The 16,118-nt window shown below is 38.5% G+C and overlaps 1 protein-coding gene across 2 annotated transcripts in view; it reads left to right on the top strand.

Moving 5' to 3' along the window:
- Nucleotides 1–967: 967 nt before the first annotated feature.
- The window catches only part of LOC122806599 (P2R1A-PPP2R2A-interacting phosphatase regulator 1-like), an 848,478-nt gene continuing 833,327 nt past the window's right edge, over nt 968–16,118 (top strand). For both annotated transcript variants that reach the window (XM_044077155.1, XM_044077157.1), the window contains exon 1: nt 968–1,806. In XM_044077155.1, the coding sequence (XP_043933090.1) occupies nt 1,706–1,806 (101 nt within the window). In that variant the 5' untranslated portion in view covers nt 968–1,705. The remainder of the gene's footprint in view (nt 1,807–16,118) is intronic.

The raw sequence follows: 16,118 nt of genomic DNA, 5'->3' as shown, positions 1-16,118 counted from the left end.
CATATTGCATAATAGTAACACTGGCAGTAATTGCTCAGAGCAGCAGGATTTAAAGAAAAAGAGGCTTCAGTGTCTTGGGTACTATAGCTGGTGTCCAACTTAATAAGCCTCACAGCTGTAGGATAAAAACTGTTCTGGAATCTAGTAGTCCTACAGCAGAAGCTGTGGTACCTCCTCCCAAATCAGTTGTGGGCCGGATGGGTCGGAATCAGCTAGTATTTTAGTATGTTTTCTTCCTTGCTTGTGAAGAAACGCTCCTCAACAGAAGGGAGGTTTGTGCCCAAGTTATTCTCAGCCACCCTCACCACTCTGTAATTTCTTCTTCTCAGCAACTGTGCAGTTAGTTGCAAGAACCATGCTATGAAATTGCTAGGGAGGATGCTCTCAATAGCTCCCATGTAAAAAGTGGTAAGAGCAGACAGTGGGAGTTTGGCCTTTTTGAGCTTTCTCAGGAGGTGAAGCCTCTGTTAAGCCTTCTTGACTATATGGTTGGTAACCCCCAAAAAAAAAAAAAGAAACGCAAATCTTGAAAACCGAATGAACATAGAATAATTTAAATACAACTATATTTAAATGCCAGGGGTGTAGATCCTTGCTAACCTTATCTTCTACTACAGACCGAGCCTGAAAATGGTCCACTTGGATTTGCCTTCTATCTACTCTGGTTAGCGAATAAAAACAAATTGTTAATTACTCTGACATCTTGTCTTTAAAGCTGTGCATACATCTAAAATAATACTGCCATCACTTGAGTGTAATCAATCATAGCTTTCATGCTCCATGTTTAAAACATACAAGCTTAAAACAGAAGTTCATACGATTATGGGTATTCAGTGGCCCAAAGCTTTCTCTGCAACTTCTCGTTCCGTATTTTCTGAAATCTTCAACCGACAGATGTAGAAAATACAGACACCAAACACTGTGGGGCAGTATTTACAGTAAGAAAACAGACCTGTTCTATCACTTGTACAACTTAACACACAAGGGGATTTTTACCAAATCTTGCGATGATGGATAGAAGCCGTTTACAACACATTTTATATTAAATGACTTGACTCTGGTTGTAAATCAATTGTGAGACCCCTTTTGCTGTCAGCAACAAGAACTACATTGAAGTCTAATCGGGATATACCATACAGCACCGTCTTTATCTTGCCAGTGTACAAACTTAAGTTTCCGAAAAGTTGTGAATTTTACTTTAATTTCTGAGTTTTTAAAAATGTATCACAAATTTATCTGTGGTATAGCAAAATTATAAACGTTGAAGAGGTAAATCGACGCCGTAGCATACAAACTGAAGATGAGCCGGCATCGGAACAGAAAAAGTATAGGAATACTATTTTGGAATGATGTTTACACAAACATATAAAAATACAAATTTAAGGAAATGATACACTCCATGCTGATGTATTAAGACCCACAATTCCAGGACTTCAGATGCTTTGGAACTTTTTTCCTCCTACTACTGCTGCCATCTTCTCATGCTATTTTATTAATTTGATTTAGTGTGGGGCGGGGGGGACAGAGGGTGCTGAAGAGGGAGGTGGGTAAGGAGGGAGGGTACTGAGGCCTACGCGATCGGGCTTAATCCCCGTTACTTGAGTAGCCAAGCTCGCAAGGACTCTAGCGAGCAACCAGCAAGCAATACAGCCACTCGACAAAGCGTTGTGCAAAATAAGTCTACGTCAGCTACCTAAGAATCTCCATGGAGCGAATGGAAGTGGATCAGAACGCCTGCGCAACCGCTGGAGGGGGCGGAACTTCGCTTCGTAGGTCCAACAGCGCCCCCATGATTACGAATTTAAGGTAAGGGTTTTCTATGTAATAGTACTAGTGTAAGTATTTATGTTGTAGGTTGCTGAAGTGTCGTATTGTGGAAGGAAACGTATGCAGTAATGCGGCACGATGGTCTTTTTCTACTGCATATGTGTCATTGGCTGACTTACCATAAAAAATAAGTTAAAAACACCACAAAGTAGCCCTCTTACAAGAATAATACACATTGTGTTTGTACTCCGTATTTAAATTTTCAGCTGAAGTGCTTCAGCAATGCAAGATGATAGAATGATTCTATACATACTACAGTACTTAATTTTAAATGTAATTTATTCCATGTATCACCCGATAAACTACAACATGGTGAAGTGAAAGTACTGCTCAGCTGCACACAATAGTGAAGTTTGTCTAAACACATATACCTGGAGATGTTCTTCGTACCGATAGCTGCTGTAGCTTCAGCTTGTCAAGGATATAACGGCAGGTCAGCTTCCGATACTTCAGGCCACTTTCCATGCACCCACACTGAGTAAAAGACAAGTTTGGGCGCGAAGCCCTTCAGAGCTGATGAATAAGCTCCTGTGAGCAATTTCTCTTACATTTTGTTAATGTTTTATTACTTTCCCCTTAAAGTTATTTTTAATGCTAGGAGTGTTGTTATTTAATGAACTGGTATAACGGAGCACGTTTTCTGACAGTTAAAAAGTAGTGCAGTCTAACGGGAAACATTTTCTGCCGAAAAAGTGTCTTTATTTTCCGTTGAGTGGCAACAAAGTGCTTTTGCTGTGACTTGTTTGAAAAAATGCATTTTTTTGTGGACTGGTAGTTTTATCGGCATGTATTACTTGCCTTCCTGTTTTCACTTTGACCATGGAGCAGACTACTCGTCCCACAGTTGGTCCGTCTTCCAGCCGCAAAAAGAAGAAAAAAAGAAAGTTAAGCAACAGGCTTTGTCACCACAGCAGGCTAGCCCTTTGCCTCAGCCGCGGGTGGGTGACTCTGCTGTGGCCATTTGTTCTACCTCAGACCATCATCTTTTATCCTAGATACCTCTGTGTAGCACCTACAGCCACTATGGAGCAAGGGGTTAGCCATGTTCTTCTGGGACTGTTGGGAAGTCCCCTCAGTGGGCAAGCGAGAACCACTCTTATTAATCCTGGTAGAGAGACAATGGGGAAGGTTTCCCTGTTGTGTCATTATGCAGTTCACATCCCTGGGATGCTGCTGCCGCCACCGCCATTAGCAACATGATTGGCCCCATTATTCCTGTCAAAAAGAAACAGAAAAACCAAGCTTGTATCTACTGTCCACAAATTTATTTTGATAGGAGTAGTTTACTGGCACTGGTTCAGGGCTTAATTCAAGCTGTTGATCCTTCATGTAAAGTAGTTTCTGGTAAAAGGAAGAGGGATTCATCTTTTCGTGAAGAGATTCAGGTTTCTGAATCTGAACAGGAAGATGGAGGAATGGATTCAAGATTTTGTCCTCAGATTTCTGATTCAGATTCAGAGGAAATTTTAGTTTCTGATTCTCCCTGCGGGGCTTTCTATTTCTCTGAGACTATTGCTAGAATATGCCATTGTTTTCACTGGAAGAGCACTGAAGTTTTTCAGTCACAGAAAATACTATGAGTGGTTACAAAAGGATTTTCCAGAACCTACGCCCGTTCCTCCTCTTCTGTCTGCTTTAGAGGATGTGTCTTACTGCCTGGAATTTTCCTGATAAGTCATAGCTGTCCATAAAAAGGTTGTATTAAGTTCTTAATTTTTAAAATCTTTATACACTATTCCCAAAGTTGATACAGTAATTATAGCCTTCTGCTAAGCACTCAGTTAATTCCACTCCTACTCTTTCTAATAAGGATTAGAAAATTATTAAGTATGGGGAAAAGTGTATTCATCTGCAACTTTGATTTTCAGAAATTTGAATTGTCAGGATCACATGTTAAAGTTTGTTCTGACAAATTGTGAAAGTATGAGAAATGTTTTATCTATATTTTTTTCTTGTGAAGAAAAATCTGCATTAAATAACTTAATTTGTTCTATTGCACAGGTCATCACTCATTGTTTGCAGTATGAGTATGACTCTGTTGACAACTTCTTCCAGAGCTATGGCCACTGTTACTGTTTTAAGGAGATTTGTTTGGCTGCATTCTCTGAACCTCCCAGATGATGTAAAATGAGATTTTAAATTCTCCCTTGGATAGACATTTAGTGTTTGGCTCCTCTGCTGCAGAAGTAATCAGAAAATGTGATGAAAATGGTAAGGTGATGCAGGGACTCTAGGTGCTTCCTTTCTCTTCAGCCAGTTTTGGCAAAAAAAAAAAAAAAAAAAAAAAAACAGAATACACAGCCTTGACACAATTCAGATGAACAGTCATTTAAGAAGAAATGGCAAGGGGATTCCAAAAATAAGTCCCAAATTTCCCAAAAAACAAAGACTGTTCAACTGGCAAAATTCTGTTCCAGGATTTCATGCAAGAAGGCCTGGAAGACAGATGCCTTTCCTTTTCTATGGACAGGAATATTCCTCTATGCCTTTCCATTGATATCCAGGGTACTTTTGAAGATTCAGAAGGAATCTCCCAAGATCATTGTGGTGATTCATTTCTGACCCAGGCAACCATGGGTCTCCCTTCTTTTGGAAATGGCCAACGGCAGTTACTACAAGCTTCCTCACAGACTGGCTCTAACACACAAAACTGGGTTGTTTGATATAGCCTGACATCAGTCATTGTCAGTTGACTGCGTGGATGATGGGGTCTTCGTTCCTTTTTAAGCTCCTGTTTTCTGAGGACGTGCAGCAGGTACTAATGGAGGCAAGAAAGTCTGCTACTAGAAAATCATATATTAGCAAATGGAAAAATTTTTTTTTGTTGGTGCCAACAACATAACCATCACCCATTCAGGTATAGTTGATCTCTGGTTTCACAGTATTTGTGTGAGTTACTATCCTATGGCCTTTCTTATTCCTCTGTCAAGGTTCATTTATCGTCAATTTCAGCATGTCTGTCCACAGATCCTCCTCTTTCAATACAGTCTCATATCAAAATGTTCTTGAAAGGGTTTTGCATAAGAGGCCTTCAAAAAACTGATAGCCCAACCTTGGAATCTTAATAGTGGTTTAAAGAAGCTAGCACTTGCTCTATTTGAAACTGCTAATCTGGCTGATCTGAGGTTCATAACATAGAAAACAGTTTTACTGACTGCTATGACTTTTGCATGAAGGATATATTAGATGCAAGCTCTTATAGTGAGTCAGTCCTCTCTCATTTTCCATAGCAACAGGGTTTCTTTGAGAACTAATCCCTCTTTTATGCATAAAGTGGTGTCCAAGTTTACTTTAAGCCAAACTATTCATCTCCCCGTTTCCTTTCCTGAATCTAAAACTAAGGGAGGAAGGATACTTCATATCTTGGATGTCCACAGATAACTCGGATACTATCTTGACAGGACTAAATCTTTCAGATCTTCACATCAGTTATTCATTTCTTGTGATGGTTTGGTTAAGAAGAACGGACAACCTGTGATGAAACAGACTGTTTCAGAATGGCTGTCTAAGGCTGTTACCTTTTGTTATACTCACCATAACAAAACTATTCTAGGCAGGACCAAGGCCCACTCTCCCAGTGCCTTGACTTTGTCTGTGGCTTTTTGGAAATGTTAGATTCTAGAAGTATTCTAGAAACTGCTACCTGGTCTTCTGTATACACTTTTGTAAAGCACAATAAGCTTATATTTCTTTTCTAGGTCTAGATCAAGCTTTGGTATGACCATTCTTCAAGGGTACTTGGACCCTTCTCCTTCCACCTCTCAAATATAGTTAGCTATGGTAATCTACCTGTACAGCTAAGGCTACTATAAAAGTGATAAATATGAAAAACATAGTACACTTGTGCAATCTTATCTTGCCATAATAGTTGATGTTTGCATGATCACTTTTACAGTAGGTGCCCCCTCCCTCCACTCCACTTTGTTTTTTGGTGTGTTTTTATGCCAGAGTGTAGACATTTATTTTTGGTTGTTCCTAGCATTGCCCTTTCAGGGCTCAGCCTCCCTCTCTTTGCTGGCAGGAAAGCTCTAAAGGGCTTGCACACAAACTTGTTTTTTTAGTCAGCTCAGCTCGATCTGTTTGACAGCTTGGGTATGTGGAAGGTACCCTGAAGCTTTGGAAGCTGATCAACTATTATATCTTGACAAGATATAACACGTATAGCTAAGACTACTGCAGCAGTGATCATTCAACATCTGCTGTTATGGTAAGTTTAACTTGCACAACTGCACTATTTCAGGATAAGATGCTTAGCTAGGAGAGTTACTACTGGGAAAAATAAAAGCTGTCATTATTCCTGTTTGTTTTGGTGAGACCACACCTCAAATATGGTGCCCATGTTGATCTGGATGGACACTTTTAATTGCGGACATATTTTAAATAGCTGAGGTGTTTTGAAAGCTAAACACTACTGGTTTGCTCAGTTAAGAAATACTAAGTAAATACATAATAATAGTGAGAAACAAAATTTGCATATTCTGGTGGAAAAGCTGTATAGATGGTGTCACGTAAGTAAGATATTCAAGGTGCAAAATGCTAGTCAGTCTACAAATGCCCTATAGTGAGCCTGGGGATTGCTGAGGTGTTTCAGAAATAAATCTAACTTTTTTATCAAAGTCAATTTTATCAATATTTTCAGTGTCTACACACACACGCACACACACATATATAAATACGTGTGTATGTATTCATAATTATGCATGCATATATATGTGTGTATATATATATATATATATATATATATATATATATATATATATATATATATATATAGAGAGAGAGAGAGAGAGAGCGATGTATGAAAAACTTAGTGTTAAAGAACTGAATTAAACAATTTCCAAAGTATTTAAATAGTATTTTAAAAAAGGAAGCAACAAGTTCCTTAAGTTCAGTTTCCTGACATAACATTAAGATCCAGGTCCAACTTAAGATATAAATTTCTGCGTAATACTTTTCAGTGCATGACATTTTCTTGAACTTGGAAGACAGCTTGTTTAACATATATTACTTCAGGTAGTGCGTAGATAGGTGTAGGCTGCTGCAGATGTGAAAAATGCAGAAACTGCCACAGGATCCAAGAAATCAGAGGGAAGTATTTGGAATTGTAGGACTTTAGGCACTAAATCTGAGTTCCTGGCACATTTTGTGCTGTAAGACTTGAAAGCTGGAATGTGCTTTTTACAAACTTTCAGACACATACATGAAGATACATGAAAATCAGAAACTGAGCTGCAGGCTACAGATGCTTGGCAAGTCATCACTGGGGTGTTCATCAGTGTTTGAGTCATGTAACTGTATTGGTGACATGACTTCACCCTTTGAAAGGGTTGCTGTGTCACTTTGACCAAAACATTGCTGCATCCTCTTTCATTATTTGCTCAAGAACTCTGGACAAAGCCAAACATAATGAGGATACAAAGGCTGAACATAAAAGGCAATTTTTAAATATTATTCTAATTCAATAAAAAGTTAATACAACTCCCATGTTTTACATTGACATGTTTTTTTATCAATGTTTGTCTTTTCCCGGTTAAGGGTCACCACAGCGTAACTCTGGTCTGTTAATGATTGGCAGTAGATTTTTTATGGTGCCGAGTTGCCAGCCTGATGCCCAACCTTCAGCGAAGGCACGCCCATTCACGCATGTCTTTCGGAGGCCACTCGACCGCGGGGAGGACATGCAGACTCCACACAGAAGGCACTCCAGCCATGAATCGAACAGGAGAACCTCTTGCTGTGAGGCAACAACGCTACCACTGCACCACCGCAGATTATGTTTTTTGATCAATGAGAAGTATAAAACTCTTATATCTGAAATTATTGATGTACTGTAATCCTTAGTGATTTGCTGGAAAATCAAACATTTTTCTGAGAGACAGCACACAATATGAGGAAAATCAGGGACAGATGAGAGGTGGAAAGTCAAGGATTTTCTGAGAGAGAGTACACAATATGAGGCAAAATCAGGGACAGATGAGAGTTAGGCTGCTTCATGTGATCATATCCAAGAAAGAACCCGTGATCCACCAGCATTCCGAGGACCTTTATCTGTTTGTTTTGTATGTGTTTAGCTGTATTTGCAATGCATACAACAAAACATAGTTCAAATACCAAGTTTAATATCATAAACAAATTCAGTAATGAAGTGAATTTTGCATCAGCTCAAGAAATCTGAATCTGCATTTGTGAGAAGCCAGCATGTAAGAAGCTTTTCAGTTTAACTGTGTACTCTGAAACAGAGAAATGTGTGGGCTTTTTACAATGTGCCGTGGCCAAATAAATTTTGTACACAGAAGTTTTATATTAAATCAGATTTTAGAGATATTTTAATTGTGGTCTATAAGAAAATGTATCATTTCTCATCTTGTTCCTTTTACATTTAATTTGTGTTCTTATATTTAGTTTTGGCCTGGATCCCTGTTGACATCAAGTCATTGACTGTCATCCTCCTGAGAAATTTAGACCATTGCTATAAATAGGCAGGATTTTTTTTTTTGGGGGGGGGGGGGCAGAATCCATTAAAGATGGGGCAGCAATGTCAAGGCATTTAGCTAAGAAAGACTACTGGCCCAAGCACTTTAAAGTGACCCCCCACCCCATAGGCATGATACTAGGAGGCAGTGATAATGAGTCATCGTGGGAAGAGGTGGACAACAACCGATTTGAAGTGTGCCAAGATAAGGATCACACAGTAGGATATAGTTTATAATGGACCAAAACATCAGCAGTTTCTGATATGCTACTGTAGCGATATAGGAACAAGAGACACATGAGTGTAACTGCATTTGAGGTGCTAGGTTGTGTCATACCACTGTACATTCTGGCTCTCCTACATTAGTTATAATCTACAATTGATAAGCAGATAGCATTCAGATACTTAACAAACCTGCAAGATACACTTGCCTTTTTTACATTGGCAGCCAAACAAGTGAAAGGGGCATTTTTAGGGTAGATTAGCATCAGAAGGAGTGCATCATTGTAGAGCTACAGTTGGTAGACTTATTTATGTATTTAGCAGATAGATGAACTAATCTGAAGTCTAATTTCAGCTATGATCCAGGTTCATTTTGTTTTATTTTATTTGACATTTGTTTACTGGGAAAGTCCTAGTGGGATGCTATCCTATTTTCAGTGGAGGCCAGCGGAGAAAAGCCCCACATTGATATAACATGGTTACAGTTAAATAAAGTTAGTATAAAACATAATGCAGAAGAACAACATATTAACCAAGTAAAAATTCAACTTAAGTTCATAGATTGTGAACCTATATATACTTACTGCAAATATTTGGACAGATATAACAAGCTGAAAAAGAACATTATCAATAAGTAAGTATTCACAAGTTGTAGTTCATAGAGATGACATTAAACACACAGAGTACAGTCTTTGGATCAGAAATGGCTAGAAAATATATCCTAGGCAAAATTATATTTATCCTTTATCTAAGAAATAGATTGACTTTGTTCAAAGAGAAGGAATTAGTAAACAATATGTTGGGGTTGGAAGGAGGGAGGGATTGGTTCAGCCTGGGGTAGTGCAGGAGCAGAGCCAAGTCTTATTTAGGTAGTCTTTAATACTTGTTTGAAGATGGAGAGGTTAGAGGTAGACCTAATTTGCAAAGGGAAAGATTTCTCTTTCTTGGCAATAGAGTACGCGTAGACACTTTGCCCAGAGAATTTGAGGAGTTTATATATGGTGAGAAGATGTTCATTATATCAAAGTGGTTTATTAGGGTGGTAGGTGTGAAGGCTGCCAGCCTAGCTAGATAGGATTTTGTAGATAATTCTGTCATTTGTACATATTAATGTAAGCCACATGCTTGTTCTCTGAAATGTAAGAAAATTATGGTAAATGTTGAACTTCAGAAATGTAACCACATTGCACTCTGCTGGAGAAAAGCTGATAAGTCAAGCATTGTATAATTGTTTGATCTCAAAACTCGGAGCCTAGATGTCTGAATGAAGGAATTCTTCCTATTGTTTTGAGAACAGAGTTAATGGCTAGAATTTACATGTATAATGTCTTTTATTGCTCTGGCTTCCTGACCACCTGCAAGATCAAACAGGCTGTTACACTCTGAGTTCCGGTTAGCCTAGGAAACCGAGAATAATGATGTAATCTGAAATGAGTCAGTGGTACTGTGTTCTCAATTTAAGGACACACAGAGAGAGAATCAGAACATTTTGTATTTGTTTTCAGAACTGACAACATCACCAGCACTGGCTTGCTCTATATGTAAGTTTATCTTAGAACTGTGCTTGCTCTTAGATAGATAGGAAATAGGAAGTCTAGTTTAGCTGTTTTCTGTATTGATGTCAGAACTTTTCTACTGTATCATTTTAAGCATTTCTCTGTGATCTCTGAGCTCTTGACTAGCACTGTGTAGTAAGATGTATTGTCTTGTGTTCTTATTATTTATTATTAAATATTTTTAAAACCTTTCAACTGTGGCTGTTTTATGTAGAGATAATTAAGCTCTAGAGTACATTGCATGTATATAGTGATACTGTTCAAGCCACCCCAAATAAGCCTTGCTGTTCGTCACACTTACCATTTGGATAATAATATTGCAGAGTAATAATTGGACACCCTTTGATAAGGGCCTTATTAGTAGCTGATATTAGAGGTTGGTGGCAAATGGTACTACCGTATAGTCTGGGCAGAAGGGACATAGCTGGAGAACCTGTGCCAGCCTTCCTCAGGGGTGTCTGTGTGTTTGTATATAACTCGTATCTCAAAGTGTGTGTGTGTGTGTGTGTGTGTGTGTGTGTGTGTGTGTGTGTGTGTCACTTGAGCAGGGATACAAAACACTGGTTGGACAGAGAGGGTGCTGGAGGTTTTAGCTTGATCACTAGGCTGAGATCTGGACCCTATAGCTGTGCCACTGGAGAGTCTTATTGGGGATCTGGAGAAAAAGAGAGAAACCAGCCCCAGGCCGACTGTGATCTCTGTGTGCTCTTAAGGGAAATTGTACTTTACTATGCGTGTATTTGTTATCCTTCCCAATGTGGACGCCCTTCACTGGTGTTAGTAGTGAGGATTGAGTCTCCTTGATTGCTGGGCCAGTGCACGGGCATCACAGTAGGAATGGAGAATAGGACTAAAAGTAAGGCAGTTATTGGCTTTGTGAATAATGCTGTGTGTGTGTGTGATAAACTGTATGTAATTTAAGTGGTGAGGCAGTTTGAGCCAATTTAAAGACTTTAAGGGCTATACAGTGATGCCTATAGTATTGTCTGTTGGTGCTAGTGGCAAATTTTGCAACCTTATTATAGCATGTCACCAGCTTATTTTTAGTTGTAGCCTGAAGGTTCGTTAGGATGGGTGCACCATATAAGAGCGAGAGAGATATGGGAGAAGATAGTAGTGAAATTGGTTTTGGTGCGGTTGCAAATGAAGTTTTTGTGCCTGTAAGAGCAGTCCATATATTTGGTGAGACTTTTTGTTAGCTTGAACTTGCAGGTCAAATTTCAGGTTATAATATGTAATCACTCCCAAGAAGTTTTATACGGTAGACTACTTCAATTTCAGTTTTTAGTGAAAAAAATAGAAATTCGCATCATCAGGCATCTGTGATTTGGGAGGAAAATCGCAGTAACTTTGTTTTTTTATTTTTTAGGGCTGAATAGTAGCTGGGCATTGTGGAGCCACTTTTGATCTGAGATAAAAGCTTCTTGCTTGATATGGAAGAGTTGAAACTGGTTATTAGATGCATATATAAGTATGTAGTCATCAGCGTATTATTTAAGAGAGGCTGGACCTATGGCGGTATAGAAGATATTGATAAGATATTAAAGAGGAGTGGACTAAGAACAGTCTTGGGGTACACCAGTGGTGAGTTACATGTAAGGAGAGAGAGAGAAAGAGAGTATTCTGTCATTTTACAGCTGGAGCCTGTCAATTAAATAGCTATTGAACCACAGTGATGAGACAGTTTATACATGAGTTTAGGGTGAGGAGTGCTATCAAAGGCTTTTTCAATGTCAAAGAATAAGGAGGAAACAAGTTTGTCTAAGTCCCTGTTTTGTGTATGGTATCGGTGAATGGTAGAAGACAGTAGTTTCTGTGTGTTGGGCAGAAGAAATGTTGAGTGGATGTTGCGAGCCTTTCTTGTAGAAGATCGTGGAAGAGTTGCTTATGAATGTGACTTTCAAGAATTTTTGAGAGAGATGATAATATTGCAGTAGGCTGAATGTTAGAGATGTCAGCAGAGATGCCATCTTTATGAAGAGGGATAATATATTTTCCATAGTGAGGGTACATAGGCTTCAGCAATTGACCTATTGATAAGGAAAGAGATTGAGTATACTAGGGCATCGGCAGCTATCTTTAGGTATTCAGGTGAGAGTTTCTCAGCTGCAGTGGAGCAAGGCTTAAGTTTAAGTACACTTTTTATCATTGCTGTAGAGATAAGTCCTAAGTAGAAGTTGTTAGCAGCAAGTATACAGGGAGAATTAGGTTCCTGTGAGGATGCAGGGGGCAGGGGTAAAGGAAGTGGTAGTATGTATGGTGTACAGAGAATATTAGTTTTAGTCTAAACTGTTGGTTGCTGAAATACTAGCAGTAGATGCTGTTGTAGGGGGTAGTAGAAACACTGGATGGGGATGGAGGTTTGTTAGTTAGGGAGACAGTGCCTTCTGTGAAGCATTAGCGTTATTTATAATTATTGAACTATTGGATAAGGTAGCAATAGTGGTGACCTGTTATAAGAAGGCTTTGGGTTCTTTATTTGAGCCCAGATGTAACAGGTTATGTGTTGATGATCTGAATTTTTTGGGGTCATTTTTGTGTTGAAGTTGTAGATGGCTATAATATATATATATATATATATATATATATATATATATTTATGTATGTATGTATATATTTAATTTAGGCTAACCTGTTTTGTACTTTGAGTGTTTAATTCTCTGTAAAGTTGCAGGTTATATGGAGCTTTATGGTTAAGTCATTCTTTCCAGCTTTGTTTCTGGTAGACATTATAATTTTTGTTTGGGTAGTGAGCCATAGTGTGTGGTTAATTTTCATTCTTGTTTTTGCAAAGTGAAGTATGTCTCTTTATAGTGCTTAAGAATAAGGTTTTAAAAGTATTGACTGCCTCGTCAAGTTGGAGAGTTTTTAGGGCAGGCCAATTAAAGGTTTTCAGTGTACTGATGAAGGAGTCTTTATTTAATTTAAAAAGGTTTTGTGGTGTTTTATGTTGGTGAGTGTTAAGTTGGATGGTATTTCTATGGCTGTAGGCTGGAAGGTGGTCACTAAGTGAGTTTTGATGGGTTCCAGAGGTTGTAAATTTACTAGGGTCAGTGATCAAGTGGGAGGTTGTCAGCCACAGTGGAGCAAGGTTTGAATTTAAATACGACTTTTTTTTGTGTATCATTGCTGAAGAGATACATCCTAAGTGGAGGTTGCTAACAAGGGATGTATAGAAAGTGAATTAGGTTCATGTGAGGATGCTGGGGGTTGATAAAGGAAGTGGTAGTAGGTCTTGTCTTTGGGGAATATTGGTTTTGGTCTGAACTGTTGAATTGTACCTTTACTGTTAGTATTATTAAATCCATTTTGTGTAAACATAAAGGTTTATACTAGCTATGGGAAGGTCTGATGTAAGGTTTTGCCAGTCAATACTTACATCTCCTAGTATGATTTTTTTCATAAGGTATAGTATTAGTTGTCCAGGAGAGGATTCCTTCTAAAGCTGGTATATTATTTCCAGGTGGGATATAGTCTGTAACAAAACATAGCTATTTTTTTTTTGTTAAGCTTTAGCAGCAATACAAATATCTCAGCTTTTTGGGATTTTGTGTGAATAGAGAGAGAGAGATTGTACGAACTTGGATAAATTAAAGCTATCCCACCTGCTATCTTTAGAACCCTATCAACACTGATAATACTATAGCCTGGTGGAAGTAGTTCAGAATCTTTAATGTTAGGCTTAAGCTAGGTTTATGTAATGGTAAGAATACCAGGGTTATACTATGATATCTAGGTATGTAATTCTGTAATTTTGTTACAAATGCTGTGGAGGTTGATAGTGACAATATCAATCTTTTTGTAAGAACAGTGGGAGAATGATGGGGTAAGGGGTTTGATGTATTAGTTTTATTAATATGGCTACGTTTTGGTGTATTGCTAGAACAGTACAATTGGAAAGAGATATATATTTTGAGGTGGTGGTTCAAGGATGGTTAGTTAAGTCACAAATTATTTATAGGGTTTTGGGGACTTGGTTTGGGGTGGACATCACCACAGTGAGATTTTTGAAAGGTAGTGCATGGATTTAGAGGGAGACCTGTATGATTTTTATTGTTTGAGTAGAGTGGTGGTAGTGAAGTATTTTGTGCTTAAAATACAAACAAGATGAGAGATTAAAAAGGCAGGGGGTATATTAGTATAGGTACTCCTGATTTCATAGTCTGCTGAGTAAACTGCAGTAGGAGAGGTATATAGAGGTGAAAGTATACAGTGATTGTTAGTTAAGATGTTAGTAGCAGCAGAAAGGCAGTATGTATTGCATAAAACACCATTTTACAGATCATTTATCTGTTTATCAGAATTGTTAGCAAGTCTATTTAAGCGACTGAAATTAGGTAGTCTGATCAGTGTCATTATTTGATACTGAGATAGCATGTTATATAATCAGATTTTTACTGTGAGAATACTTTTTTGTTTTATGTCCCCTGTAGACAGTGGTCTGGTATGACTGTTGTAATGGTGGAGAGTGGGGATAGTCTTTTCTGCACTCTCCCACAAGGGTGTGTATAGCAAAAGGGTGAATTGGAGACACTGGGAATATACAGTAAACAAATAATGTAATTAAAAACAAGGACAATTAGAGAATATAATGGTAGAAACAGTGAGTCAGACAGATGTTCAGTTTATTTGTTGAGAAATACTTTAAACAAATTATGTATCACAATGTCTGGTGTATAGCTTTTCCTGGTTAGGGGTCGCCACAGCGGAACTCCGGTCCGCTAATGATTGGTAGTTGATTTTTACGTGCCGAGTTACCAGCCCTGACGCACAACCTTCAACGAAGGTACACCCATTCACGCATGTCTCCACGCAGAAGACGCTCTAGCTGAGAATCGAACCGGACAGCAACTTACTGTGAACAACGCTACCGCAGCACCACCACCGCGGGTCATATACATATATATATATATATATATATATATATATATATATATATATCTATGGAGAGAGAGAGAGATATGGATTAGATATATAAATTTGAGGTGTAAAAATAATCTAGGGAGAACTTATGTGTTATGCATTATTATTGAAACTCTGACAAGTACAACTGTTTGTTAGGTATTCTACTAACTTGGCTGTGAGGCTGAATTTCTCAGTCAAATTTCATTTGTGAGGTAGTTCCATTTGGCTGGGACAGTGTTCCTAAAGCTTTTTTCACCTAAGCCAAATACTGCTTAAGGGCTTTGGAGGCTCGGGTGATTAGGAGTATCTGAGCATAAGTTGTTAAAGGGTTATTCTTTTAGGTAACCTTTGCCTGAATTAGGGCCTGCAAGTGTTGCTTACGAGATTTTGGTAAGAGGAAAGTGGCACAGGCAGGGATGGGTAGCCAGTAAGCTTTCTTCAAGGTTGTGCAATGATGCTGCTGCTACTGTAGGGCTAGAACTATGGATCTAAAAATGTTGTTGACAGCTTCGTAGTATTTGTATGTAGAGGCTGGAAGTAACAGCAGTTATCACTAGCTTGTGTTATAGTTTGGGGATTAATGCATTTTTATTCACTGTTTCCCTAGACTCAGAAGTCAAATTTTATTTATTTATTTATTTATTTAACATTTGTTAACCGGGTAAGTCTGACTTGGAACAAAGCCAATTTTCAGCGGAGGTCCGGGGAGAAATGCACCAGATGCATGTCTTTGTAACATGGGAAGAAACCGGAGCACCCGGAGGAAACCCACACGAATGCAGGTAGGGCATGCAGACTCCACATAGAAGGCACCCCAGCCGAGAATCGAACCGGAGAACCTCTTGCTGTGAGGTGACAACGCTACCACTGCAACTGCACCGCGAAAATAAAATAAATATCATAGTTTGGGGATTAATGCATTTTTATTCACTGTTTTCCTAGACTCAAAAGTCAAATGATTTGAAATGTATTAGGAAGCTTTGAGCTGAGAGGACTGTCTACAATGACTCTTTGTGCTCCTTAAATAGGAGGGAGTGAGGGATCCAAAGTTCTAGGAACTTCTACTTGTGAAATTTATGTATACTTTTGGTATCTTATTGTAGTTGTGACTGAGGGATTTAGCCTTTTGCTGGCTC

This window comes from Protopterus annectens, chromosome 7.part0, assembly GCF_019279795.1.
Source record: "Protopterus annectens isolate FY-2018-M chromosome 7.part0, PAN1.0, whole genome shotgun sequence".
NCBI classification, from domain to species: Eukaryota; Metazoa; Chordata; order Ceratodontiformes; family Protopteridae; genus Protopterus; species Protopterus annectens.
This window is presented reverse-complemented; position numbering and strand designations above follow the sequence as displayed.